The sequence below is a fragment of the Amblyomma mixtum genome, chromosome 7 (assembly GCF_055824585.1).
Source record: "Amblyomma mixtum isolate Tamu chromosome 7, ASM5582458v1, whole genome shotgun sequence".
NCBI classification, from domain to species: domain Eukaryota; kingdom Metazoa; phylum Arthropoda; class Arachnida; order Ixodida; family Ixodidae; genus Amblyomma; species Amblyomma mixtum.
In genome coordinates, this window is record NC_143018.1 from 89422854 (window position 1) to 89450197 (window position 27344).

General features: G+C 46.6%; 1 protein-coding gene and 1 non-coding gene across 2 annotated transcripts in view; both read left to right on the plus strand.

The window, feature by feature from the left end:
- LOC149336784 (sodium-coupled monocarboxylate transporter 1-like) overlaps nt 1-26765 on the plus strand; it is a 52729-nt gene extending 25964 nt beyond the window's left edge. Inside the window, exons 5-16 of the mRNA XM_089554772.1 lie at nt 6689-6756; nt 8192-8343; nt 9706-9846; nt 10682-10811; nt 15865-15953; nt 16281-16390; nt 16466-16533; nt 20882-20968; nt 22041-22216; nt 22982-23085; nt 25688-25788; nt 26353-26765. Of these exons, the coding sequence (XP_089410898.1) occupies nt 6689-6756; nt 8192-8343; nt 9706-9846; nt 10682-10811; nt 15865-15953; nt 16281-16390; nt 16466-16533; nt 20882-20968; nt 22041-22216; nt 22982-23085; nt 25688-25788; nt 26353-26442 (1316 nt within the window). The 3' untranslated portion in view covers nt 26443-26765. The remainder of the gene's footprint in view (nt 1-6688; nt 6757-8191; nt 8344-9705; nt 9847-10681; nt 10812-15864; nt 15954-16280; nt 16391-16465; nt 16534-20881; nt 20969-22040; nt 22217-22981; nt 23086-25687; nt 25789-26352) is intronic.
- On the plus strand, nt 1208-1279 carry TRNAT-CGU (transfer RNA threonine (anticodon CGU)). Its single transcript has one exon. It is a non-coding gene; the product is annotated as a tRNA-Thr (tRNA).
- Nucleotides 26766-27344: the final 579 nt, after the last annotated feature.

Consider the following 27344-nt stretch of genomic DNA (forward strand, 5'->3'; position numbering starts at 1 on the left):
TCGTTACTGGCAGGATGTCCCATTGCTGTGCTCGACTGCCTCCCTCAGTAACTTGATGACTAGATTCGCTACTGTATAGATTTGTGTAGAACTCTTCGGCTAATTCAACTATCTTATCCATATTGCTGATGACATTGCCCTGTTTGTCTTTTAGCGCATACATCTGGTTTTTACCTATGCCCAGCTTTCTCCTCACTGATTTTAGGCTACCTCCATTCCTTAGAGCATGCTCAATTTTCTCCATGTTAAACTTTCTTATGTCGGCTACCTTGCGCTTATTTATTAACTTCGATAGCTCTGCTAGTTCTATCCTGTCTGTGGAGTTAGACGTCCTCATGCTTTGACGTTTCTTAATCAGATCTTTAGTCTCCTGAGATAGTTTGCTGGTATCCTGTCGAACAATCCTACCACCTACTTCTGCGGCGCACTCTGTAACGATAGCTGTAAGATTATCATTCATTGCATCAACACTACGGTCGTCTTCTTCAGTTAAAGCGGAAAATCTGTTTTGCAGCGACATTCTGAATTCCTCCGACGAGTTTCAGTTGACGTGAAAAGAGTGGAAGCGTTACGTCGACGTCTTGGTGTGACGCCATAAGGTGTGACGTCATTACGTGTGACGTCAGGCCTACGCATTTCTCCAGTGCGGGTGCTGCAGTGATCTCTAGCGTTTTTGGAAAATGAACGAGTAAAAGTTAAACGCTAGAAGGCTATAGAGTGACACTACCCTAACAGTACGAACGAGCGTGTAGGCCTCAGTTAGGTTAAGAAGATTTATTAAGCACATACAGGGTTAAAGGGCTGGTTTAGCCGACCGGCTAGAGGGACGTGTGGAATTCTTGATCATTCAGGATAGAGCTGGCAACAAACACGAATTCCTACAAAAAAAAAATCCCCTGTGCCCCTTGGTTTCTGAGGCTGTTGGCTTCTGTCATATTTATAACGAGCCCCTCATTCCTCTTCCCTTGTTTGCTTAATTGCTTAGCGAGGGCCTCGATTCTGGCAGCCTTGACGCCAATTAGGAAGCATAAGAGGGTTCTCACGCAGCTTCCACCCTCTCCGTTCGATGACGTTCTACGTCACACCTGCGGTAATTCAGGACGTTCTACGTCCGCCGCTTATGAACGTGGGTGGCGCTGATGAACACTCTCAAGGTTAGGTTACTTGTAAAACATAAATACCCCCGAAAGCAGAAGAATTGACAGCCGCCGCCGTAGCTCAGAGGTAGAGCACCGGACGCGTAATTCGGAGGTCGTGGGTTCGGATCCCACCGGCGGCATGTGGTTGTTGTTCTTCTGCTTTTCTAATCAATTATCTTTAAGCGATAATATATTCAGTAATATTCTCAATTGATCAACACCACAAAATAAATAAATTACAAAAAAAAATCCCCTGTGCCCCTTGGTTTCTGTGGCTGTTGGCTTCTGTCAGCATTAAAGAGGTGCTCACATCTGTAATTATTATGATTAAAGAAAGAAGCGGCGTTAAGTTGGACTGATGCGGAATAAATGCGATGCCATTTTTCTTTCACTCGCCAATCTATTCCAATTCTGAGTCCATTGTCGTTCACTCCCTAATCTATCACAACTCCGACTAGGTAACGGCGCAAAATCTGTCACGTATGGAGATCGCGTGAGTCCTTATACCACTACAAGCGCATTGGCGAAGCTGCTAAGCAGTGCGCCACTCACCCGGCAGATGGCTGTTTCAAACACAGCCCCCGGTGGGGCTTGTCAGACCCAGTTTTCTTTTCCCGAGCAATGCGCCCCATTTTTCTCGCTTAGTTCTTCGGGACGCTGCCTGTTTTGCGCGTAGGCCTGCTTTTATACCCGTAATTTTCTTAGCCACTTTCATTTTTCAGAGCCATTCCTCGCCTAGCTTGTCCCTTCTCTCTGATACAAGTAGAGAGGGGAGGGCATGCAGAAGGCAGGTGGAGAGAAAAAATCCTCCCAAACACCACCTGTGCCGGTTGACAGGTCGAGATTTGACACAGACGCCGACACAACCGGAGAGTTTTCACTTTCATATCCCTCGCAATTCTGTTGCATTAAAATAGGTACAAGTTGTATGTTGTACAGGTGTACGCACTCACATGCAATCATGAAGTCGAAATACTCGAAAAGTTCTGTGAAGACCTGGAATCGCCAATAACTAAAGTAACTAAGTATATACTGTAGTAATAGGCGAGTTTAATGGCAAAGTAGGCAAATAGCAGGCATGAGAACATACAGCGGGAACTATGGCATAGGTTCTACAGGGTTGAGTTGTTAGTGGGGTCCGCAGAATGAAATATTTTACACATCATTCATACCTCCTTCTCTTATTGGGTGAGCTAGAAGTGTATTGGGAAGGACCCGAATGGCGAGACTAAAATAAAACCATGCAGGATGTGGAGGCGTTAGGCGAGGTAGTATGTAGCGATCAAGGGATGGTAAAACCTCGAATGAGCGTACATTTGAAAAGGGAAGGGAGGAAACCAGATAAGCAAGGAACACATATTTATTGGTAAGAGGCACGGTTGGCAAATTTGCATCCTGCTGGAGAACAGATATTCCGCTTAATCGGAGGACGATGATCATAGTGTTCAGGTGAATAATGAAGCTGTCACAAATATTATTGCAGAGTGCGCAATAGAAAGGGGATGTAGGGTAGCTACACAGGGTGCTGGAAAGTTCCTTCTGGAGAAGAAAGACCTGATTAAGAAACTCCAAAGTGGTTTATCTGCTTTAACATCCCGTAAACAATTTGACGTTTCTTAATCAGGTCTTTCTAGCCGGGCTCGGTCAGTACTTGAGAGGGAGAAACACCTAAGTATGGAAGCCTCTGAGCGCATGAAGAAACTAGGGCTGCCGGTGACGTCACAGCGGTGAAGATGAAATAAGTCATTGGCAGAAATCACATATTCACCCTGAGAAACAAGAAGGGCAATGTTATTGCTGATACGGATAAGAAATTTAATATAGTCTCAAAGTTTTACGCGTACCCCTATAGGAGGAAAAAAACATGATGCTCTTTATTTGTTTAATCATTTTCAGTACTGCAATGTCATAGTCTGAGACCATAGCAGAAAAGAGTTAATGAGATAAGAAAAAATGATAAGTTCAAACACAGCACTCACTGATTAAGTGCACAAAAGTAAAACAAAGGTGAACAGGAGAGAATGCAAGTTAAGAATAGGATAGGACACTAATAAAGAAACGACGCATGGTGTTACGGGGAGGTCACTGCAGCGCTGGGAGTAACTCAACGACCTGAGGTTTGCAGTACACTCATGCGCACCCGCTTTCAGCGTCGTCGACTTCAACAGCGCCGATAGTGAGTTCGTCGTCGACTGGTGACACAGTTTCCCGCTGCAAAGTCACAGTCCCGGTGAGTACTAGGCGGACGATGTGGAGTGGAAGTCATAGGGCTTTAGGCGGGTCGCATGCACTATTTTAGGAGGTGGTGTAGCGGTCGGGGAATTGGGATGGAGCTGTGTAATCTCGTAGGTCATGTCGGTCACTGGGCGTAAAACACGGTAAGGGCCTGTGTAACGGGTCCCACAAGGTAGAAGTACACAGCGGTACGGGAGCCAAAACAGTACGAGGAACCCTTTAGAATAGTATACATCACAGTGGCGACTGTTGCAGGAGCCTTTTTGAGAACCTTGGGAGGAAGACTGTCTGTGACGAGCAATCTGGCGGATGGCGTCCGCTCAGGCGATAATATCGGGAGCTTTTAGTGATTAAGTTGGCAGCGGGCTGCAAGGTATCAAAGGGTAGTAATGGGCCTCAGCCACAGAGGAGATAGAAGGGCCAGTACCCAGCGGTATTCCGGTGAGGATAGTTATTGCCAAAAGCCAGCAATAGTAGGCTAACATCCTAATCTTGGTGATCATCGGAAACGGAGGGCATGCTTGTGAGCATTCGGTTCAGCCGTTCCATAAGAACGCTCGTCTGAGCGTTAGTAAGACGTGGTGAATTCTGTCGAACGGTGAACGAACGAACGAACGAACGAACGAACGAACGAACGAACGAACGAACGAACGAACGAACGAACGAACGAACGAACGAACGAACGAACGAACGAACGAACGAACGAACGAACGAACGAACGAACGAACGAAGGAAGGAAGGAAGGAAGGAAGGAAGGAAGGAAGGAAGGAAGGAAGGAAGGAAGGAAGGAAGGATTTCGTCAGCCTCTCGGGAGAGGAAGCAGCGGCCACGGCTGGCGAGTAATCGACGGGAAGCGGGGTGAGGGAGTGGAACGTGGTGCAGAATAGTCAGCACAGTCACTGGCGCAGCTCGTCGGGAGGACGCACGTGGTTGCGTGCCGTGTAGTATAATCGGTGGCGACGGCGATCATATGTTCCTCAATGCAAGCATCGGAAAGGGCCAAAGCAAGTCAAGCTCCACAGGAGAAAATGGCTCAGTAGGCATGGAAATCCGCTGCAGCAGTCCGGGAGGCAGAACCGAGTGTTTCTTTTGGCGTTGACAGCGTTTTCAAGAGGCCATATCGCTTTGGACGGAGCGATAGAGACCAGGACAAAAGAAACACCTATATGACCAGCGGCCGGAGCATCACGGTGTTGTTCGAGGATGGATGAGCACAGGCGTTGTGGGCTGACAAGCAAGAGCTCAGCGCCACCAGGGCGCATATTGCGATAGGACAGCGTACTCCCGTTGATGACGAACATGACATGAGAAGAGTCATAGTGGTCAGCGTTGAGGCGTTCGATGAGGACGCGCAGGATTGGATCCATGCGCTGTTGATGTAAACTTAAGGAAAAGTCAGGGATAGACAAGACAGAGACGTCAAAGTCACATTGTGTAGAGGAACGCGGATCGACGGAACGATGGGACAAGGAGTATGCATCTTGGTGAAGCCGATGGAATTTGTTGCCGGATGGAAAATGTATATTAGAGTAAAGGTAAAGGCAAGGCTCGAGGGAAGAGAGCCAGGCCACAACACAAAGTCTTGTGGTCGGTAATAACAGTGAACGGTTGGCCAAACAAGGTCGGAATTTCTGAATGCCCTAAACGAGCGCCAAGCACAATTCCGCTCTGTAATGGAATGATTCTTCTCCAGTGAAAAAAGGAGAAAGCTTGCACAGGAAATCACACAGCGGCGCCTGCGGTGGCGTTGAGTAAGGATGGCGCCAATCCCTTGACCACTGGCAACTGTACGATCTTCCTTGGGTGCGGATAGATTGGATAGATTGAAGTGGATTAAAGGGGCTCTGAAATACGTTCCGAGGGGAGCACATCAACTCTCTCAATCACTACATTGTGTTGCCATGAAAACCTGAGCCAAATAATACACTCTCTTTAAAAAACCAGATTTATTGCCTCAGGGCATCAATGGGCGAAAGTGTGATGAAAGACCTAGTAATGATTAAAGCAATGGGAATAAGTTTGCTGATTTTATGAAGTCCAGTAGTGAGCGATGGTACGGCCCCTGTGTTTAGGCAATACATGAAGCAGGGTTGTGCGGAGAAAGACCCGCTACCTTCAAATGCCGGATCCTTGTAGGCTTGAGAGCAGGTCAGTCCCACAGTAAGCGGTGAATGTCGGCTTCAAAGTCCTCGCGTGTACATATCGAAGACCCAGGCTCAGGAAAGAAATCTAGATACTGAGGCTACTTCCGAGTATCGGCAGGTGTGAAGGGAACACCGACCTGGAACCCCCGAAGCGCAACGTCCTCTGCAGGGGTAAAACCGCTGGGCAGGGCTACCGCACACGGAGGGATATCAGAGCATGCGTGCGGCGCCGGTGGTGTTTCCTTCTAGATAAAATGAGGGTAAAGTTGCCCAATGAAGGAGCCGAGGCAACGATGAGCCTAGAGTCACGAGGCGGGTCACTAAATCTGCTTGGCTCTGAGAGGTGAGCAGATCCCGTGGGACCCACTCAATACGTACTGGCTGCGGGATGCGTGCCGCGAGGCGGTGGATGACCTTACATATTGCTGGGCAACGGCTAACAAGTCGTAGCAACCGCACTGTTTGAAGGGCATCAGTGCAAGTGACAACGCGGGCCGCAGGGAGCATAGCTGTGGCGGCCTCGTGAACTGCAACGAGCTAAGGAAAAAAGGACGTAGGACGTTCTGTAAGTTGAAACCAAGAGGTTCGATTTAGGCAAGCTCTCCACGGGCAGTAGATTGTTTTTGTTGCTTCACAGGCTTGGATGCTTCAGTATACAAAGAAAACAATGGACCCTTCAGGCTGGCAAGCATCTTGCTCTTCAAATTTCTGGCGAAGCAACGACGCCGAATTAGCAGATGTTGTCGGTGATTATCTGTTGGCTTGTTGTCGCAGAGCTGTACAAACTTCCATAGGGGAATAACTGGTGTTGGCGGCTGAAGAATGAAGTGTGACGTTGCATAAGACCTCAGTGCGTGCGTGGAGTGCGATAGACTAGCCTTAAGGCTGCGAGCATCACGGCGCTGCTGCACCAGCTCATCAATGGCGTTGAGCTGTGCAATCCTTTGCAAAGCTATGACCGGTGTGATGCGTGGAAGGAATGTAATGGTCCTCACAGCCTCTCGGTTCACGGATTCAAGGCGGTCCCATTGGGCTCTTGTAAGATGTTGAAACTGGGCTTGCTAAACAATACGTGGCTGCAGAACTGCCCTCACCAAGTGCCGTGCAACGAACAAGCCAGCGCCACACGTTTTAGGAAAAATTCGCAAGGCTTGTTGTTTTTCTTTCCAGTGTTCAAAGTTTCGGCGACGTGGTGCTCCGTCGCCATTGGAATGACAGCAACAGGATACACAGCAATGGTGAATATGCGAAGGTTATACGAAGGTAAAATTGTTCACCGGTGCTCATTAGGTAGGCTGGGGCTGAATATACCTTAACGTGAATCACTATGAACTGTCACTTCCTCTCAGCGGCCAGCCGGAATTACGGCGCAAGAAACAGTTAGAAATATTTGTTTGATTATTTGACGGTTTTGACGAAATTTCCTAACAATCTACGCTGCCATATCTGTTATCGTTAAATGGACTGAATGCGTGGTGGTGGCCACACTATTCAGCAACCTGCTTAGCCCACCATCCTCATCTAGGATTGAGCCTCTCCCTGAGAAGCAAACTACACCCGCCGGTAAAAATTAAATGAAGCTTTCGACTGCGCCGTGCATCGTAGCCCACATGCACATTCGGGTCGATAAACGACATATAGCATAGCATACCCGTCACTAATGGGATGGAGCGAACAAATTCTCTACTTCGCTTTGTTCTGAAGAAATAACGGCCATAACTTTGCCCCCTCTCACCCATTTAGTTCAACAGATGTGTGCCCACACTGAAGCCGACGATGGCTCGGCCGGTTCGTGCTATTCAATACTTTGGTGGACACCTTCTCGCCGGCAATCACTTCCTATGCTACAAGGACAGCACCTGTACTGAATACATTAGCTGAGCTTCTGGTTCCGTGCTGATCTAGAGATTCAAGCCTCTGTGCGCCGTGTCTGTTCAGGCTAGATTTAGGAATTTGGTGCTCTAAATTTTCATTTCCGAACTGTGTCTCATGCTGTTGTTATTAGGATGCGAATTAGGCAAGTGAAAGAAAATCACAGACATCACGTCGCCCCTTGACGAGGAAGGAGTGTGAAGTGAGAGAAACAGTTGCACTGCATCTGTACTTGGCTCCTCTCCTACCTTCGACATCCCATCTCGCAGGCCCATTCGGATCGCATGAACACTGGGCACACTCTCTGGACAGCTCCATATCGCAGATCCGCGTGCCCATCATTGCTTACATCTTTCTGAATTAATAAATAGCCGGGTAAACTTTATTCGTGCAGGCGGAGGCATGTTTTTTTTTTGTCTTTTTGGGGCCTCCACATAAAGGCTGCTCGGGCTGAAAACGTGCGATGCGTCAGTGGTCTATCTGGTCTGAATGTACCGTGTCTCGATTCGGGATGACGAAATGATGAAAATACACTGTGACTTTTGACTGCTCAGGCATACAAAGTTATATCATACAAAAGAAGCAGTAAATAACCTGCAGAAAATAAAATTCGCCGAAAAAAGATCGAAAATATTTTGATACAGGCACCGCGAAAAGTTCGCCGAATTTTCATAAATGAAAAGTCGAAAATTTCAACATCTATTTAAAAAGCTACTGTGCGACCTTCTCTTAAGCCATGGCTATTGGTGGCAATGCACTGAAAGAGCTCTCGCAATATGTTCTTGTTTCTTTCAAAATGAGGGCGGCCTTCGCAGCGTCGTATGGGCTGACTGCCTTCAGGGGCTCCTCACTCTCTCCGTTCCCGTCTTGATAGCGGCCAAAGTCGCCTACGACGCCGGAGAAACCAGAGCACGGCCACTCAGCGAACTTGATCCTCGCAAGTACTTTCTCAAGTACGTGTCGCGAGCGCCCCCTATTGCACCCCTGTCACGAGCGCCCTCAAGAAGCGTGTGTGTTTGCATTGCCTGCCAGTGGACGATTCGTGTTCTTCAGTTCATTCTTCATCACTTCAATCTATGCTAGAAAGTCAGGCTTATAGCACTCTACTAACCCAAAAAGATTAGAATCTCTTTCTGGCCACGAACCGTTCTACCTGACTTGCACTTTGGTAATCTGCAAAGAAATCCAAACCTGAGAAGGGTGAGACGCAAGAAATACTTGTATCCGTCGCAGTGATCGCAGGCTATACGGACAACTGTGCGGTAGCGTGTGTGCAGGCCTCAATGAATAAAGCTTTGTAGAAGGCCAGTAGGCGCTTCTGCGTTGTCCGTACGTCAGTAGTTGTCCGTAGTGTATTGTGCCCGCTGCTTTCCGCTTCACCGCTTAGAGTGGCAAAACCACAATGCTTGAAGAAGCAGCGCATAGAATCCAATTCATATCGCGTCACTGGTCACACAGAGCCTTAATGGTTAGGCGTGCGGAAGGAGTTGGAGCGGGTGGTGGTGGCGACGAAAAACTTTTTTAATATTCAGAGAGAGTTTGGGGATCACAAGACTCCGCTACATGGTCGGTATCCTTAGTCCGGGACACCGCACGACGAAGCCCCGTCTCGCACCCGCTTTGCTAGAGCCCTTTGGGACTCCGGTGTGGAGCAGTTGAGGAGGGCAGTCTCCCATGCCTCTCGGGTGGGGGTGGGGGAAGGGGGAAGGTGAGGATTCTGAGTACATGCCCACACCATGTGAAAGATATCGCAGATCTCTCCACAGTGCGGGCCGTGCCCATCTGTGTTCGGATCGAAGTGTTTTGCTATGGCAGGACAGAGAAGAGTTCCTGTCTGCAGGCGCCGCAGAGTTCGCTCCTCCGCCGTTAGCGCAGTTGGGAGCGAGCTGTACGCCCCGGTCGCGGTGTGCCCACGAATTCTAGTGGAATCTTACACTCGAAGGCGCTTGCAATGCTGCAGGCTAAGTGTAGTGGCTTGGCATGCCTAATGACACACATTTCGTACTGTTCAAACTTGAGTAACTACTACGATGTGAAATTTTGCAGGTCTTCGCTAGTTTGCTGTATAGTGAATACAGAAATTGTCGCGCCATGATTTCGAAACCTTCCAGAACACGACAGTTGTCCTATTAATTTTCGTCCATGCCACGCTTCCTTTAAGGACTTACCTGTAATTTGTTTTTGTTCCACTTAGCTCGTATATAAACGGAGAAAAGCCAGGCTTTTCAAGTTGATTTTATACACATTGTCCTCTATTTTTTTTTTCCCTTTCAGCTCCGAACAACTTGACACATTCCGCGTTTTCTGCATTTCAGTAGCGCCTTTGACCTTACGAGGGACGAAACCCTCTGGGCGGTTTTCATAGCGACATCGCCGACATTCTTCAACCGTATTTGCTTGGACCAGGGTACCGCCCAGAGATACCTCGCTTCCAGGACCTTGAGAGAGGCCAAGCGGTAAGCTCCTATTTGGTTCAAGTAAACAGTGCTCTCTTCTACACTAGCTTTAATCACCGAAGGGCGAAAAGTGTGTCAGTCAGTACGTTTGATAGACTGTCAAGAATTCAATCAGATAGCTTGTTGCCATTACTTAACTCCTACACTGTGTACTCCAGAGGTGGCCTAGGGGTCTGGGCATCCGCCTCGCATGGGGAAGGTGCGGGGTTCAATCGCCAGTGTCGCCGGGTACCCATCGGTGATACAATGGGCAAAAGCTTTCCTCTGGTATGGTGCTTGGCTTAATTAGGAGAAATGCTTGGGAAATGGGTCTTTGACCCCAGCTTGAGTAGAAGCAAATACCTTGTGCCATGGCGCCCTTTGGCCACAGATGCCCCTGCGTCATAAAAAATCATCATCATCAACTCTTACGAAAAGAAGGAGGCAACGGACGCTTCAAACGCTGTCAGGCATCTTAATTCTGGTCATGGCAGAAAATTCACATCGCGGCATACATGACGGTACAGTTAGCGAACGGTACGGGGAGCGTGCTCTTTATGCAGGGTTGAGCAGTTTTACAGAGTGCATTCGTAAAAGGGAACAGTACGAGCGCTGTTAGCGCTGTTAGCAGCGCTCGTCCTGTTACCCTACTCGTCCGTGTTGCCGTTTTGCGCTCTCATGTCGTTCACGCATATGCACCAACAAGCCCAGCTGCAAGTACTTCTTGCAGATTACAAACCCATTTGTGCAGCCGTTGCGTGTAGTGCACGGATGTATTCGTGTGAGGCCATAACTTTTAAAAACGTTTTAAAAAATGTTTTAAAGACGTTTATATAATGCAACGCGTGACCTGCAGGACCGTCATAATCGGCACACTCTTCGCCTGCGTGTTCTACGCCCTTGCGGCTTTTGCCGGAGCAGCCCTTGCATGCAGATATCGAGGCTGCGATCCCCTCCTTGCTGGGAAAATTCAGAGATTCGACCAGGTGAGCAGAAATGCGCCATTGCGTGTTGTGAAGGCGCTTTCGAAGCTGTTGCTGTTTGTTTATCTCCTCTCTTCACCGCTTCCTCGCTTAACTATTATCGGTTGTCTGGTTGACTTCACTCTTATTTTAGGTCATGATGGTTACATGCTACTTAAATAGTAAATGCACTTCTTGTTTCTGTGTTAGAGTATGAAGGCTGTGAAACATTTAAGCACTTCCTTAGAATCCCTTACTGCTGGTAGTTATGCTTTATGTTCTTCGCACTTTTTGTCAGCATGCCTATTTATAATGGATTAGAATAGTAATATTGAATACTAAAAGAAACCAAATTATAGTCTGTGTGCAGAATTTCGCTTTTATGAAATGAAAATAAATCTTGCTAAATTTTACACAAACCACACAGAAAGGCGGACAGGACGGGCGCTGTACTGTCCACCTTTCTGTGTGGTGTGTGTTAAATTTAACGCTGTTTTTACTTTTTGTTAAACAATGCTCCACCAACTAGCCAAACAATAAATCTTGTAGTGTGAGAAGAGGGTGAGTGCTTTATATGAATTGCCTATTCCTTAGAGCTCACGAAGTGAACTGGGCATTGCCACGCTCTCTTTCTCCACGAAGGCGCATTTACATTGCAGAAAGGATAATAAGTAAGGGTGATATATCTTTGAGACAGATGCAGAAACTAAACGAGTAAATTCGGTATACAACGACACTGCATCATGAATGCAAGTTATTATCGGTACGGGTGAATATTCGGCTTCTTTGTACAAGGTATATTAGCAGGTCATGTCAGCTGAAGCACAGTAGAAGAAAGAGGACATTTTTTTTTGGTTAACAAAAGACACAATTCTTTTCAATTCTTTGATGTGACGTGAGGCAGCATATAAGAGCTTCTTTCTCGGCCCGTTTTCAAGCACCTATTACAGTGTCAACTCACTGTTGTCTTAGCTGCTATGAAGCGACGCATCGACCTAACCCGGTTCCAAGATAAACTTAACCCTCTCTAGGCTGCGAAAAAAATAAAACAAGCAACTGTATACAAGTCAGATTTTTTTGAAAGAAGTGTAAGTACGTCTCTTCACTGGCACGAATAGTGCTCTGAGCTGCAAGCAATGTACTATATGGTCAAACGTTTAGAGGAATCCCCCAAGGTGGCGTAAATTTGTAATAGGGGAGTAATTACTCATTGGCATCCACCAGAGGGCAGCCATACGGCTACAGAGGAAAGCTATACAGCTTTCTCAGAAACTTCGTAGTGAAAGAAAAAATTCTTCCTGGTCCGGGGTTCGAACCCCGGACCACCGCTTCACCGGAGCAGTCGCTCTACCAACTGAGCTAACCGGGACGGCAAGCTTATGGTAGGGCGAGAGCGAATTGATCAATAACTCGAAGTGGGAACAGTGTTGGTAAAATGTTTAGGGGAAACCCCCAATGGGGAGTAAATTTGTAATAAAGGAGTAATTACTCATTGGCAACCACGCAAGCGCAGCCATACGGCTACAGAGGAAAGCTGTTCCCACTTCGAGTTGTTGATCAATTCGCTCTCGCCCTACCATAAGCTTGCCGTCCCGGTTAGCTCAGTTGGTAGAGCGACTGCTCCGGTGAAGCGGTGGTCCCGGGTTCGAAACCCCGGGGTTCGAAACCCGGACCAGGAAGAATTTTTGTTTAACTACGAAGTTTCTGAGAAAGCTGTATAGCTTTCCTTTGTAGCCGTATGGCTGCGCTGGGGTGGATGCCAATGAGTAATTACTCCCTTATTACAATGTACTATATGGGACTGCGATGTGGAAATGGCGGAGAGCGTTGTGCAGGTACGAGCATATCATATACAGGGTGTTTCACGTAACTTGAACCAAGGATTTAAAAAAACCGGTAAACCGCAGCCCGCTGAAACCAACGACACATTGTTAGCCATCATGTGGCACTCCTAAGAATATTTTCGTAATTGCACTTAATTAGTTAATTAACTAAGATTAATTATGCAAATTTTCAAATATTCCCTTAGCAGCGGCTTGATAGTGCGTCAGCACCTTCCGCAGCGACGCGGCGGCCGTTCACTTCGCCACGGTCCGCAGACACGCTCGGTTTGCTCGAAACGCCGTTGAGAGCGCTGCAATTTCGTAGCGCACGAGCGTAGTCACGTGGTACTTTTTCATATTTCGCGGGCTTTTTTGAAATGCTGGAAAAAAGGACCCCGTAGGAGACACGATGCTGCAATAAGCTGGATCGGTTGTTTTTAAACCTGCTCTGCAACCTTACGCAGCGGTCTTGGCACTAAAATGAATATTTGAAAATTTGCATAATTCATTTTAGTTAATTAACTAATTAAGCGCAATTACAAAAATATTCTGAGGAGCACCACATGATGGCGAACAATGTGTCGTTGGTTTCAGCGGGCTGCGGTGTACCGCTTTTTTAAAATCCTTGGTTCAAGTTACGTGAAACGCCATGTATATTTGAAGAAATTTAGTCACGGGCCACTGCAAAAAGTACAGCTCCTACGATCCCTTCTTGAGTTGGTCCAATTCAGTTCCAAATAAGAACCAATGATGTTTTAAAGTCGGCAACAGGCGACTTACTCTGTCTCATGGCTTCAAAGCGTTTAATAAAGACGAGCGCGAGGAGGCGCCTTCAAGAGCTGTGTGTATGGGTCGCAAACGCAAGAGGAGAATACGCCAGAGGTTACTGCCGTCTCGTACTCGTAGCATCCATATTACTGTGAACAAGCTGTGAGACGAAGTACAGATGATCTTGTGGCGCCTCACTCATCTCACAATAACAAAATGAGTCATTTCCTAGCGTGTCGGCGTGAGCCTGGGGCTAGACGCATCAAGACGAACCAGCTCTGCAGGCGAAGCTCAGACGCGTCACAGCGTATTGCGACACGCCAAGAAATGTCATCACTTCTGTAGCTCAGTCATATTGCCGCGAATCTTTGTAGCGTTCGTTTGTAGTGTTTGTTTGTTCATGCTTCAAGGCTGCCGGCGCGCCGCTTAGTCGCTTCGTTTGCGACGCAAGACGCGCCTAGATTTATCTCGATTGATCGCATTCGGACTGAGCCGATTCTAGTTTGCGCCAGAATGTTCTAGTAACTTCTAAAGCTTTATCTCGAATGTTCGCTATCAGCTTTAAAAAGAGCATGGCCGACAGCGGCGGTCATTCTGTTCGACGACCGCCGAACACGCTGGCTACTACGCCGCCGCCGAGTGATTCAGTTCTTTGCGGGAGCAAGTCAGCCCAAATAAAGAGTTCCGTTTCGAAGACATTCTCGCTGCGTTTCTGTTCGCCGGACTGCAGTCACCACTACGTGACAGTATGACCAGGACACAAATCCGCAGATTATACAACACAAAACGATAGCCGAAAGAAACCGCACTCACCACGCGAACCAGTGGATCCGTCAGACTCACCCATTATGACGCTAAAACCGACTGTGTGAATGAGCGTTGGCGAGAGCGAGTACCTGGAATGGAGTATGTCGTAGAAGATTAAGTAGCACGAGCTAGAAGTAAGCTGAATAATCCCTGCTTCCTGCACCAGATCGTACCGGCAACGTAAAGCCCCCTTCATTGAAGAACACATTGAAAATGCAAATAAAAATACTCCATATTCCACGTATTGCAGAATGATCTGCATAAAATTTCCTTGGTTTCACGAAAAAAAATGGCTGAGGCTTAACTTGGTTAACCCTGGTCAGATGCGAAGCATATTGATGGCTAGGCTTGGTAATACATGGCTTTCCTTGGTTGAATACTGTGTCATTTTAATACAACCACTAGAAGCCTTCGTCGCGGGGGAAGACAACGGCATGGCTACAGCGGAACGCCGACTAACCCCGAGACGCGCGTTGGGTGGGCGCCTGGATTGCTACGGAAGCCGCGTCCGCCTGCCCGGTGGAGCGAGCGTTTCACCTACACCGAGTGTGAACGCGCGTTCGAAATGCGCGGGAATGCCGCTCGAGGACATTCCGGTGTCTGTGCGATGGCATCGTTCTCCCTCTCCCAGCGCGTGACGGCGATCTGTCGTGACGTCATGTGTCACGTGGTATGTCACGTGGTGTGACGTCACTGTACCACGTGGTCTGCACGGCGTGCAACCACAGCGACGGCGCGAGGTGGACCCCCATCTTCCTCTGTCGTGACGTCATGTGTCACGTGGTATGTCACGTGGTGGGACGTCACTGTACCACGTGGTGTGCACAGCGTGTAACCACGGCGAAGGGCTGTAGTGTACCTCCGTCTTCATCTGTCGTGACGTCATGTGTCACGTGGAATGTCACGTGGTGTGACGTCACTGTACCACGTGGTGTGCACGGCGCGTAACCACGGCGAAGGGCTGTAGTGTACCTCCGGCTTCCTCTGTCGTGACGTCAATTGTCACGTGGTATGTCACGTGGTGTGACGTCACTGTACCACGTGGTGTGCACGGCGCGTAACCACGGCGAAGGGCTGTAGTGTACCTCTAGTAATATGCTTCGCATAATACATAGCCGACTCACTTTATCTGGAACGTAAGCGGAATCAGATTGTGCTGTGGACGGAAAACAGCTTGGGCATCCGACAGGTATTCACATTGCACTTTATCCCGATGCCAGGTAAATGAAGCTACCATGAGAAGAGAAAGATGCTAGTGTGGCTTTCATGCCAAGATGACATACCTCGAGGTACAACCATGGGGAAAAGTTTACGGCCTATGGGCTGACGGAAAATTTTTTATTCCTCTATTTTCTAACAAGTCAGCTAGTGATCCTCCCAGCTGATTGAACATTTATATTCCCCAGTGATTTCAGGCTTTTTGTTAACTGCATTTTCTGAGCACGCAGAAATAAATTATTTTCGTGAACCCGCATGTTGGGAATTTTTTATCCTTGACTGTTCATCATCAGTTCCACAGTGAAGTACCCAATCATTCGCCTGTTCTTTCCAATTAGCGCCTGGTACAAATAGAAGGACAGATTCTTGACGAGAATTCAGAAATTTGAGGCAAAACTGTGCCCAGCATTTTAGCATGAAATCAGAGCGTAGTGATCCGAGCGCTCTTTTTATTTCGACAGTTGCTGCCCTTCTACGTTGCTCAAGACTTTCCCGGATTTCCTGGCCTTTCTGGGGTCTTCCTGGCCGGTGTTGTAAGCGCTTCAGTCAGGTAACACCATTCAAATAATTCAACCATTTAATTGCTCTCAAATTGAAAATCTCAAAATTCTCGAATTCCGAAAATCTAGAATTTGAAGGCATGTTCGCCAAAAAACCCGACCTTTTTTAAATGACAGCGCCTAGCCTTACTTTTTTACTGTGACCTGTGTGAAATGAAGTAGTAATATTGCTAAAAAAACACGTCCGCGTTTTGAATGCTCTTCTTCATTTTTAGCGGAGCAAAACTCGCTAGGAGTAAGTTCACGTTATTTGCTCACATATACGTACTATCTCAAATTTTAGCTGCAATTGGTTTTACTTTTTATTTCATGTGCAGCACCGTGTCTTCGATGGTGAATTCTCAGGCAGCCGTGTGGTACTTCGACGTCGTGACGCCTTTCTTCAACATTGCCGGCGTTCACGTGGACTGCACCATAAAGGCGCTAGGTAACATGCTGCAACGGTATCTGTGTAGTTTCATTTTTGGAGTGCAAGTTAATTCAACCTTATTCGAATGAACAGCCTTTGCAGTTGGGGCCGTGATGACGGCTTGCAGCGTGCTGATTCCGTACCTCGGGTCAGTGATGTCGGTAAGGGTACCAACTTTCTTTTTTTTTTCCCACGTTAAACACCTCCGTGTTACAAAAAAAAAAAAACCATACGAAGTTACTGATTGCAGGTCTTGAGACGTACAAAGAGTTAGTAAGCCCTCTGCATTAAGGTCAAGAAGAAGACGAGGAAATGCACAGATGTGGGTAAAATAAGACGGAATGTAAAGCGTGGCGACGAATATGTATCTTTATATATCAGCAGCGCGAACACAAAAAAGGAAGGAGGTGAAGATAGTACGAAGTGGAAAGACAGCAAAGCGGACGGGTCCAATGTAGCGTTGGCAGTGCTGAGAAATCGGTTTGGCTTGAGCAACTGCTGAGATTATTTCATTTCATTTCATTTCCTCTTTATTTCCTTTCCTTTCGAAAAGGTAGGAGCCGGGACTAAAAGCTGTAAAAACAGCTTGACAGGGGCCCCGGCCCCCTTCATGGTGGCATTGCCGCGTGTCAGAAACAACATCACCATAACAAAGGAAAAATAAATACAGATACATATTACAAAGGCAACATAGTTCAAGCGCAAGAAATAAATAAAAATTCAGCCTTGCAAGGCAACAATAGTTTGTAACGCTTCAGAAAAAGAAAAAAAAAGAAAAACAAAGATTGGTTTGGTTTGGTTTTATGGGGTTTAACGTCCCAAAGCGACTAAGGCTATGAGAGACGCCGTAGTGGAGGGCTCCGGAAATTTTGACCACCTGGGGTTCTTTAACGTGCACTGACATAGCACAGTACACGGGCCTCTAAATTTCTCCTCCAAAGAAAAACAAAGAAAAAAACAGATGAAGTACAATGTGTTGGACATTCTGGACACAGTATGTAACAAATTGAAGCAACAGTAAATTTCTACAACGGACATGTGTACAATAATTACAGCACAGAAAACGCCTCAGATTACAAGATCTAAGAAAACTATAATAATTTTTGCCGACAAAACAGACTGATGCTATGTTTAGGTTCGTATGCTGGATTGAAATTCGACGATTCTAAACTATTGAGTAATGTGGGAGTGATATATTTCAAAGATTGCGTATGGTATGAGGTGCGAGGTAGAGACCGCAGGTGACGGCAACGGGTATTAGTTCATACCGAAATGCCCCGATATCAGGCTAAAATTATGTTTCGTCGCCACTTGAATAACACCATCTGCGGGGCTAGTTGGTTGCGATCCATATGTATGAGCAGCGCGAACACAAAACAGGAAGGAGGAGAAGATAGTATAGGGCGCTGAACTTCCAACTTTTATTTGAACAAAACTGAGCCCACACTTATATGCACACCGTGTATAAGTCAGGGTTAAGTTTTTGTTCATACAGAAGTACTATGTTCTCCTTCTTCTTCCTGTTTCGTGTTCGCGCTGCTCATACATATGGATCGCAACCAACTACCCGGCATATGGTGTTATTCAACGGCGACGAAACATAAATTTAGCCTGATATCGGGGCATTTCGGTATGAACTAATACCCGTAGTTGTCACCTGCGGTCCTCTACTAGATAGTATCCGCAGTTGCTCAAGCCAAACCGATTTCTCAGCAGTGCCAACGTTACATTGGACACGTCTGCTTTGCTGTCTTTCCACTCAGGACGCAGTTGACTCCCGGCATCTCTTTGGGACGTGTCCATCGCGGATTCCTATCTGCGTTCTGGCGCCTTCACACCAAGCCGAGACATCTCGCACCCTATGAATTTTAGATTAAGAGCTTTGTAAAACACTCTCGTATGTGGTTAGAGTGGACACTGTGGTTCTCGATGAAAATCTTACATAAAAAAACCTCATTATAACAAAAAGGTTTTTGAACGAAACAATTTATATAAAGAATTAATGATGATTCCCCTTGGAAGCTCGGTCGACACGGGCTATAACGAAGTTATGGCTATAGCGAATTATTCGCCGGGCCCCTTCCAGTTTGTTATAGGTGGTTCGACTTTATTGCTTAATAATTCTTGTCGCGATGAGAAAAACAAAAAAAATCACTTAAAAAAGAATTTGTTCAAGAAAATCTTCGTCTTCACTAAAACAAAATTTCATGCTGGCCGGTCTGAATTGCATTATTTTGGTCGGCAGTCTTCAGAAAGTTTCAGAGTAGTTTGAAGAGCCTCTTCAACCGCGGCACGTGTTATGCAGGCTTCGCGCTGACCTAACTGTTGCGCGCAGAACTGTGGTCGATGAATTCACGTCTGACACCGTATTTGTTGTTACGTTGTAAATAGTATTACAGCGGAGCTCTCACCACCTCGGCTGCTTTATCAGTGTCGAGTTGTTGAGGAAGCATAGTTCTGATCTCTCAACGTTACATTACCCACACTTTAGGTTTCGCCTACTGGCTCGTTGACAACTTCTGAAACGGTGATTTCGGCTCACAATAATCCCAAAATACAACCTTGAAGGCAACACACGCCCAGGAAAGGCGGCGAATGCTTGTGGGGTGCTAAAGCTTCGTGTAAAAGCAGAGAAACAAAACAAAATTTCTTTCGAACAAGTGTATTCGACCTGCTCTATTACGCTCCTGGAAACGCAGAGCTAAAGCATTGTTTCACAAAGCCGATGGAAATGAGAGCTATTAATTGTGCATTTGCCATTTTTGTAAAGTAACTGCTCTTCGTAGCCAGGAGGCGCTGCTTGACTGGAAGCTGTGGAATTACACTTTCAGGAAAACGAAATCGCACTGTCCAGCGCTACCGATGTTTCCTGAACGCAACTGCTTGAGACATCATTGAAGCCTTTAGGATGATGCTATCGATTCGTATGCGCATATGCATCCTACATCCATTAAACTGTTACCACTTGCTATAACACTGAATTCATATGTGCTCATTGATAGCGAAAGTAGGCCTATGAAAACGTCATCGTTGCCGGTGATGTAGAGCGCTTCCCGGATCTATTGTCTCCTGGCGTTTGACACATGCCGAAACTTGTTCACTGAAAACATACGCGCACATTTCCACCTTTCGCCGGGATGATCTACAGGATTCCTGGGGCGCTTATCTATTCACTCTTGTTACAACGTTCGCGACAACACGATTTCCGCGCACATTCCTGGACCATAATATCAACGCTTACTCCAGCTCTGCGAAGTCTACTGGAAATTTTCGCACGGTGGTTGACTCAAGTGCCGACGTTCAAAGATTTCTGACAGTATTTTTTAAATTCGTCTTTAATCTGCATTTAATAGGCTGAAACCTTGCCGGAAAAATTGGCTGTTGTTTAGCTCTGGCTAAACCTGGAGTGACGCTATATAAGCTACAGCTGGCCGAGTGGAACTCTCTCAGTCGAATTGCAAAGTTAGTCTTTCGACGCTGCGTTTCGCTGGGTGTTCCTTCTTCACCTTCGTGCCTGGACGAGGATTCACTCTCCTGTGATCCCTCTCCTCCTCTCCATTACTCCCCTACTCGGTTTCGCCGGCATGCCGCGCCACCGGCAGCTGCTCCGCACCACGTGACCAACCACGTGACCAGCCACGGCACCGCCACGCTGAAGGCTCGAAATGCTGTGCGCTATGACGTCACTCCGCCCATGCGCACAGCTGGCGTAGCGGTAGTGCCACGGCTCAGCGCGTAGCCACGCTGACCTCGCGAAGCTACTGGCGTAGTGTAGCTATCGCTACAAAAATTAGGGGCTCTATGGAGGTTGGAAAGGGAAGTGGTACCCTCTTCCTTCTCGAGGCTCAGTGATCCCGATGTTAACAATGCAAAAAAATTGGCAGTGGCTTAGCTCTGGTTAAGCATGGATATACAAGCGAAAAGCTGCAGTTATGCTTTGTTTGACGTCATGGCTGTCGCAGTTCGTGCGCAGTGCACTGGGAGCACCACGATAACGGTGTAGGCAAGCGCGTTATATAGCCCTCCCTCCGCACGCGTAGTAACTGTGGTAAAAACGCGGCTGCAAGTAGCGTCATACGAGGAAGCGGAGCGCGCGCCGATGCGCACTTTTAATGCACAATTTAATGGGAGTGGACGTGCGCTTAAACCGGTGTTCCGCGCGCCATTGCTGCCTAAGAAGCGTGCATTTGAGCCCCTTTCTATGTGCTGTCTCAGAGCTCAGTATTTGGCCGCCGACTCGTGGCCTGTTGCAAACACATGAGTGCAGACACCTGCTAAATATTTGGCTGAAAATCGTAAATTGGTAGCTATGGCTTCCTGTGGATGAGCATACTGTCCTCAGGCTCGCCACCTGGTCAAGGGGTCGTACCTCATGGGTGCGAAAGTTGTGAACGTCCCTGCATTGATATTTCAATGCTCAATTTTCCTCATAACCTAGATGTCGCTTGTCTACATAAACATCTGGTTATGTTAAGCTCGACTGTGCTCAGTGCTATCTTATGGTCGCAGATGTTCATGGCCGTTAACGCGGCCATTACCGGCCCATTTGTGGGACTTCTCGTACTCGGCCTCACCGTCCCGTTCGCCAACAGCAAGGTACGTCCAGAGGCACGACTGCCGTACGCAGAGGGAATGAAACAGAAAATGCTTGACGTGGAGGTCAATATCCAGCGTATGGCACAAACAACCTCATCTTTGCCACCAGACCAAAGTGTGAAAAGAAAGATATACAGCTGGCAGCACATTAGAACCGACGTAGACGAAAAACGACCATGCGTGGAAAACTAAACAGCGCGCCCTAGAACCATACAAATGTGAGGTACAAATGTGAGGTACGTCACTCTCACGTGCTCTACCGCAACATATCGTAAAGTACCACTACCTTAACAGTTGTAACTGAATCTCTCGTTAACCGCGGTGGTAATCATCCTGTGAATTTTTCTCCAGACTTCTGAGAACTCGCTTTTTATCCGCCGAGTTTTGTGGCCCAGTGGTAGCTGTGGAAGGTGTTCTGTTAGCGGTCTTGTTGACGCCTGGGTGTGTCTGAGAGTGAGTGACATTCAAATGGAAGGGGCAGAAGATGTGGTACACCTACTAACCAAAAGGCTTAGCGGCATAAGCTGTCAAAAACATGCAAGTAGTAGCGTTTGCTGCGAACTTCAAAGCAATCGCACACGTCACTACATTTATGGTGCAGTGAAGAAAGCAGTATCCAAGTTTTGTTTCTAGCAAAAGTTTTGGTCCACAGCAACTTGTGATTATGTTCATGTTTGTTCGGCAGCTCAAGTGGCATTTTGGATAACATATCGAATTTTATTAAAAGCTGATCGCGCCATCTCGCCATTTGATAGAAAAGCGTGACGTCAATGCTGAAAAGCACCTTGAGATCGCTATTTGAAAGGGCTTGGAGAAGTAGTCTAGCCTCAGGCATCTGCGATCGGAAAAAGGCCTTCAAGTCACCATAATTTGCTTGCAAGCACAACTGGTGGTGGCGACAACTGCATTTTATTTGATCATCTTTTCTCTCTATTAATAGCCTGGTTTTCAGTGAGAATAGCTTATTTGTCATTAGAACGTGGTAATCTAACGATGCAGGTTAACTGCGATTTCTGCTATTTCTATTAAAAAACATTTCCTTTTGTAGAAGGAGTGTTCAACTCTTTCGCAGGGTGCCGGCTTTGTGACGCTACTCATGGCGGCCTACCAGCTTGCTCACATGTTTGTCAGGGTTAACGTCGGCGTCGCAGAAGACAGAATGCCCGTCAGCTTGGAGTACTGCGCAGAAAACGCCACAACGGTTGCTGCAGGAAACAGAAATGCCACCCTCAGCACCCACGCGGAAAGGTACTGGAAAGATGTAGTCGTCCCAGTGCTGTTGCCGATAAGTGTGTCATGTACTGCGCTGGAGTCCCTCTTCATTGAAAACCGAGAGGTTTTACTTCAGGATAGCTAAGTTTGATAAGCCTAGAAGGCTTACCGCTGGGTGCGTAAAGTGTGTCTCCGACAGTGCTGGAAATTTGTGTCAATATTATTAGGTGAGAGAAAAAATATAACGGTGTTCATAGATGCGTCAGTAAATCTTCGTCATTAAACTTAACTTTAACGAAGCCGTGTAAAGGTATCTAAGATAATAAGTAACTAACTCTGCTACTTCACTCCGTTTATCTGTGTTTATCTGTACCATTCACTGCATAGAAGTAATACAAAAAGCTAGTCTGTGGAACAGCGCCCATGCAGTACGGATGCGTGGGGCATAATCCGCAAAATAAAGAGTCGTAAATAACTTTCATGAAGTATTGTGTTGGAGGAATTAACTTTGATAAAAAACCTATTAAACCTTCGAGGTGTACATAGTGCCAGTTCTATAGTGCCATTTCTGTACGGGGTACAGACCCCGTCGAGCCGAATTCATTTGGATTTTTGTCGGTACTCCCGTCATCTGTACATGTATAGATGCAAATAAACTTGAATTCAATTGAGCTGAGGTGCCTAGTTTCGCCCAAAATACAGTTTATGTGCTTGTAACACACTCGTACCGCACATTCTTGCCTTGTGCTCGCAAGACATGCTCTGCGAGCAAGTGCAAGTTTTATTTTTTGTTTTGCGCAGATCGGCCCAAGTGTTTCCATTATTCCGGCTGTCCTCACACTGGAGCAGCTTCTTCAGCACATGTGCCACGTACTTTGGAGGGCTCGCAGTCAGCCTTCTCTTAGGTACTTTTCTTATTCTTGTGTGGTTTACTGAGTATGAGGGAGCTTTGCTTCCGCTTAAGCGTTCTCCCTGACTGCTCTAACTTCCCTTGCAGAAAAAATAGACCTCCTTTCTGCCTTATGTTCTAACGCGTATTACCACCTTATATATTGTACCTAATTTCTGAAAAAAAAAATCAATGCCATGAAGCGTGAAGCGCAAGCCGGACTGCTTCGTTTCACAATCCGGAAACGCTTATTAAAAATTATATCGCCTCAAAATACTGTTTCACTACAGTTTAATTTCTTCTTGCTTTTTTTATTCGCGTCAATCTGTGCACATTTCTGTTCCACAAATAATCACTTGAAGAAAACAACTTGCACTTCCCCAGCGAGCCATAAGATCAATAATTTATTTCGGCCCGCTACGGTGGTTCAGTGCTAAGGCGCTCATCTACCGAGCCGGAGTACCCGGGTTCAAACCCGACCGCGGCGGCCGCGTTTCGATGGAGGCGAAACGCAAGAGGCGCCCGTGTGCTGTGCGATGTCAGTGCACGTTAAATATGCCCAGGTGGTCGAAATTATTCCGGAGACCTAGACCACATCCTCTTCGGCTGCCCTGCCGATCCTCCCCCGCAGGGACAGCCCGCCATCGGTACATGGGAGGAATGGGAGGCCCTCCTTGCGTCGCAGGACCCGGACGCGCAACTTCGCTGTGTGAACCGGGGTGCCAGTGCCATGGCCCTACGTGGCCTGGACACATGCGCGTAATGTGAGGGCTGTGCGGTGACCCTGAGACCTTGTACGGTCCAAACTCACTTGCTCAATAAAGTTTTCCATCCATCTCCACTACGGCACCTCTTTCTCTCTCTCTTCTTTCACTCCCACCTCCCTCCCTTTCCTTGGGGCGCGGTTCAGGTGTCCGCCGAGATATGTGAGACAGATACTGCGCCATTTGCTATCCTCAAAAACCAATTTACCAATTTATTTCGCAATTACTCTTGGGAACATGAAGAATAATTTTAGCAATTTAATTTTTGGGAGCGAGATTTACACGACATAATTTTCCACTTGTGATGGCTCAGGTCGTTATAACCTTTGCTTCCTGCAGGAACGTTGCGGTTTATTTTGAGAAATTAGAAAATTTTTTAAAAGATTAAGAGACGCACCAGCGTCAGTGCGTTAAAAACCAGTCTTTATCTTATGTATTGGCAAAGTGACTAATTATAAGAGCGGTGTTCCGCCGACTCCGATGCCATCTGTATTTTGCATCAGTATTTATTCGCGAACAATCCAGCTTTCCTCCGTCAATCGGTATTATTGCCTGAAAACTTTCGCTTTCCATCGCTTCTTCTCCGTTTGTCTCAGCGCCGCACTCAAGCTCGCTCTTCGCTTTCGATGATTAAAATGTTGACCACTTCCCTCTAAACAAATTGTTAGATCATTCGTGCTACCATGCGCCATTTTGCAAGCCTACTGACTGCCCATCACTTCATTGCAAACACTGAATTTGTGCCGTATTTTTATCATACAACAGCCTTTCTAACCCAAGCTGGGCTGCTCTTTTCCACATTCCTGAATCTATTAATAATAATTATATCGCCTGAGATCTCTCTTTCACCACAGATGAGTTTTCATTTTTTTATATTAGTTTCTATCTGTGCACTTCCCAGTTTCTCATCAAATACTTTATTTGTATGGAAAAATACATAAATGCTTGAAGAGTATACATCTGAAAGGTCTCTGATGTAATCCTATTCGGCGGAAGATTACAAGCTAAAACACCTTTTTTATTCTACGAATAATTTCACCTTAAATTCTTGCTTTATTGCGCTTATGACCACCAGAATCCTACGGTGTATGCAGCTTCATATGTCACCAATGCCCCCTACCGAAATTCTCCAACCAGCGGCGCAGTATGTGCGACTGCACCTAGTACAAGCGCTGCACGCAAGTTGTGGCTAGTAAGGTGCCCGGCCAGCTGCTCACTCCACGATAGCGTTGCTTCGACTTCATCTCAGCGTCGAAAGCCATTGCGTCATATGAATTTGTCCGTTCCGCCAATACTTTGGAACGAAGAGCTCCACTTCTCGCATGAAAAGCTGTCAAATGAGCCCTGTATTTTCTTTATTTAGGTGTCAATTGCTTCGGCATTTCCTGAGCATTATGCATCTGAGATAACCGAGAATGTGACCAGAAAGCATTCCATGCTAAAAAAACTGCAACAAGTTTGCTCTCTGTCACGTGCGGAAAAAGAATAGTGGGAATGTGCCACATTCCATTTTTGGAAAATGACTTTTCCTTATGTCGCAGAAGATACGGGTTTTTAAATCAAAATCCCGGTAGGCCTTCATGCAAGAGACTTCGCTGCATGTTGAGTACACATTGATATGGGCAAAAATATTGCACGTAATTATTGTCCGCGAAAAGCTTTCTGAGAACCTTTTGGTTCTTATTTTTGAAGGTTAGAGCTTCATCAGTGCTTAGCTGAGGTTGCGTATGCTTAGCACTTGTGCCGTTTGAACGCTTACGTCGTTCATTTCCATGCTAGCACAGGCAAGGCATGAGAAGTCTATGACAACGCTATGACAAGGCTATGACAATGTATCCTCAATCTCTTACGCAGGCGGCAATGAGCTAACGGCAGGTCGCCAACAAAAGCTCACGAGCGACCTCCTCTGGCCGCTGTGGCGCAGATTGGGATGGATGCCATCCAACCAAAGGGAGGTAAGTGGCACCAAAGGCCTGTAGTCCCTACTGGAGAGGGAAACTAAATCGTAGTGGGACTACTCAAGGAAACAAAATAGTTCTTTAATGCTGATGCTCACAGGGCTCGTAGCTTGCGTGATGAGCTCAATCATTAGGCTTTTTAAGCAGCAAAGCTGTTGTGCAAAAAAAGAATTGAATATAATCTCAAGATTTCTCCATTCAACATAGAGTCTGAAGTGAATGAACAGTAGTCGTCAGAGAGATGTGGTAAAAACATGTAAACATGGCCGACAGAGATTAGTTTTATGACAAAAGTTTAACAGCGCTTATATTTCATTAGGGTATGCTTTATGCTTATAACATTTGGGATTTTTCCAGCTGAAAGGTTTTTTATGTTCCATATATAGCACTAAATGAGCTCGATAATGCATTAGTGTAAATCCACTAAGGACCTGCATTCCTCACAACAGATGTGGAAGTTTCACGTAGTTGCCAAATATAGTGGTTCACTCCAATAAATCGCATACCGGCAATTATTTCTTTGATGAAAAGTGTTAGCTTCCGGCTTGTTTTTTTTTTCAGCACCGCTATGAAGTTCCGAAGACAAGCCATCGGACGAGTGTGATTCGCTGCGACCAGCAAGCTGGACTTCGAAGCGAAACTTATGTTTGAAAACAAAAGCTGTTATTATGTTAACATACACTTCACACAGTCAGAACGCAACACAATTAAGTCATTTCCTTTTTAGTGAAGACCAGGAAACTGCGTTCTGGAAAGAATGTTTGGTGCTGCTTGGGAATCAGTGCCACAAAAATATAGCACATATGGAGTCTCTATAGCTATAAAATACATGCCAGTCATCCTAGTGCATAAACTACATCTGATAACATGCACGAAGAATAAACCATTTGCGTGTAGTATTAAGTTAAAGCGTTGCGACGTATGATGTTTGTATATAATTCGTAGCTGTAAATCATCAGCACTTTCTAACAAGATCTCGCAAACGTTGTCACAGGAACAGCTATCTCAGTTCGTGTTATTTTATTTTACTTCAATGACGAAAGACTGCATACCGTATCGGTCCAACCAGTAGAGGATACATTCATTTGTTAATAAGTACTCTGCCTTAGAATCAGCAACATTAGTGTGGTTAAGCAAAAGTTTGCTCAAGAAATTATACACTGACACAGATAAACAGTTACAAAACAAACTACTAAGTGTGGAATTACATGTCACAAACACTGGTTTAGTTTGGTTTATTGGGGTTTAACGTCCAAAGCGACTGATACTATGAGGGACGCCGTAGTGAAGGACTCCGGAAATTTCGACCACCCGGGGTTCGTTAACGTGCACTGACATCGCACAGCACACGGGCCTCTAGAATTTCGCCTTCAAGAAATTCAGCCGCCGCGGCCGGGATCGAACCCGCGTCTTTCGGGTCAGCAGCCGAGCGCCGTAACCACTGAGACACCGCGGCGGGGCTGCCGAATAAACTAACTAGACTATGGCTGTGCTAATAATCATTTCTAGCCGCCGCGGTGACTCACTGGCTATGGTGCTCAGCTTCTGACCCG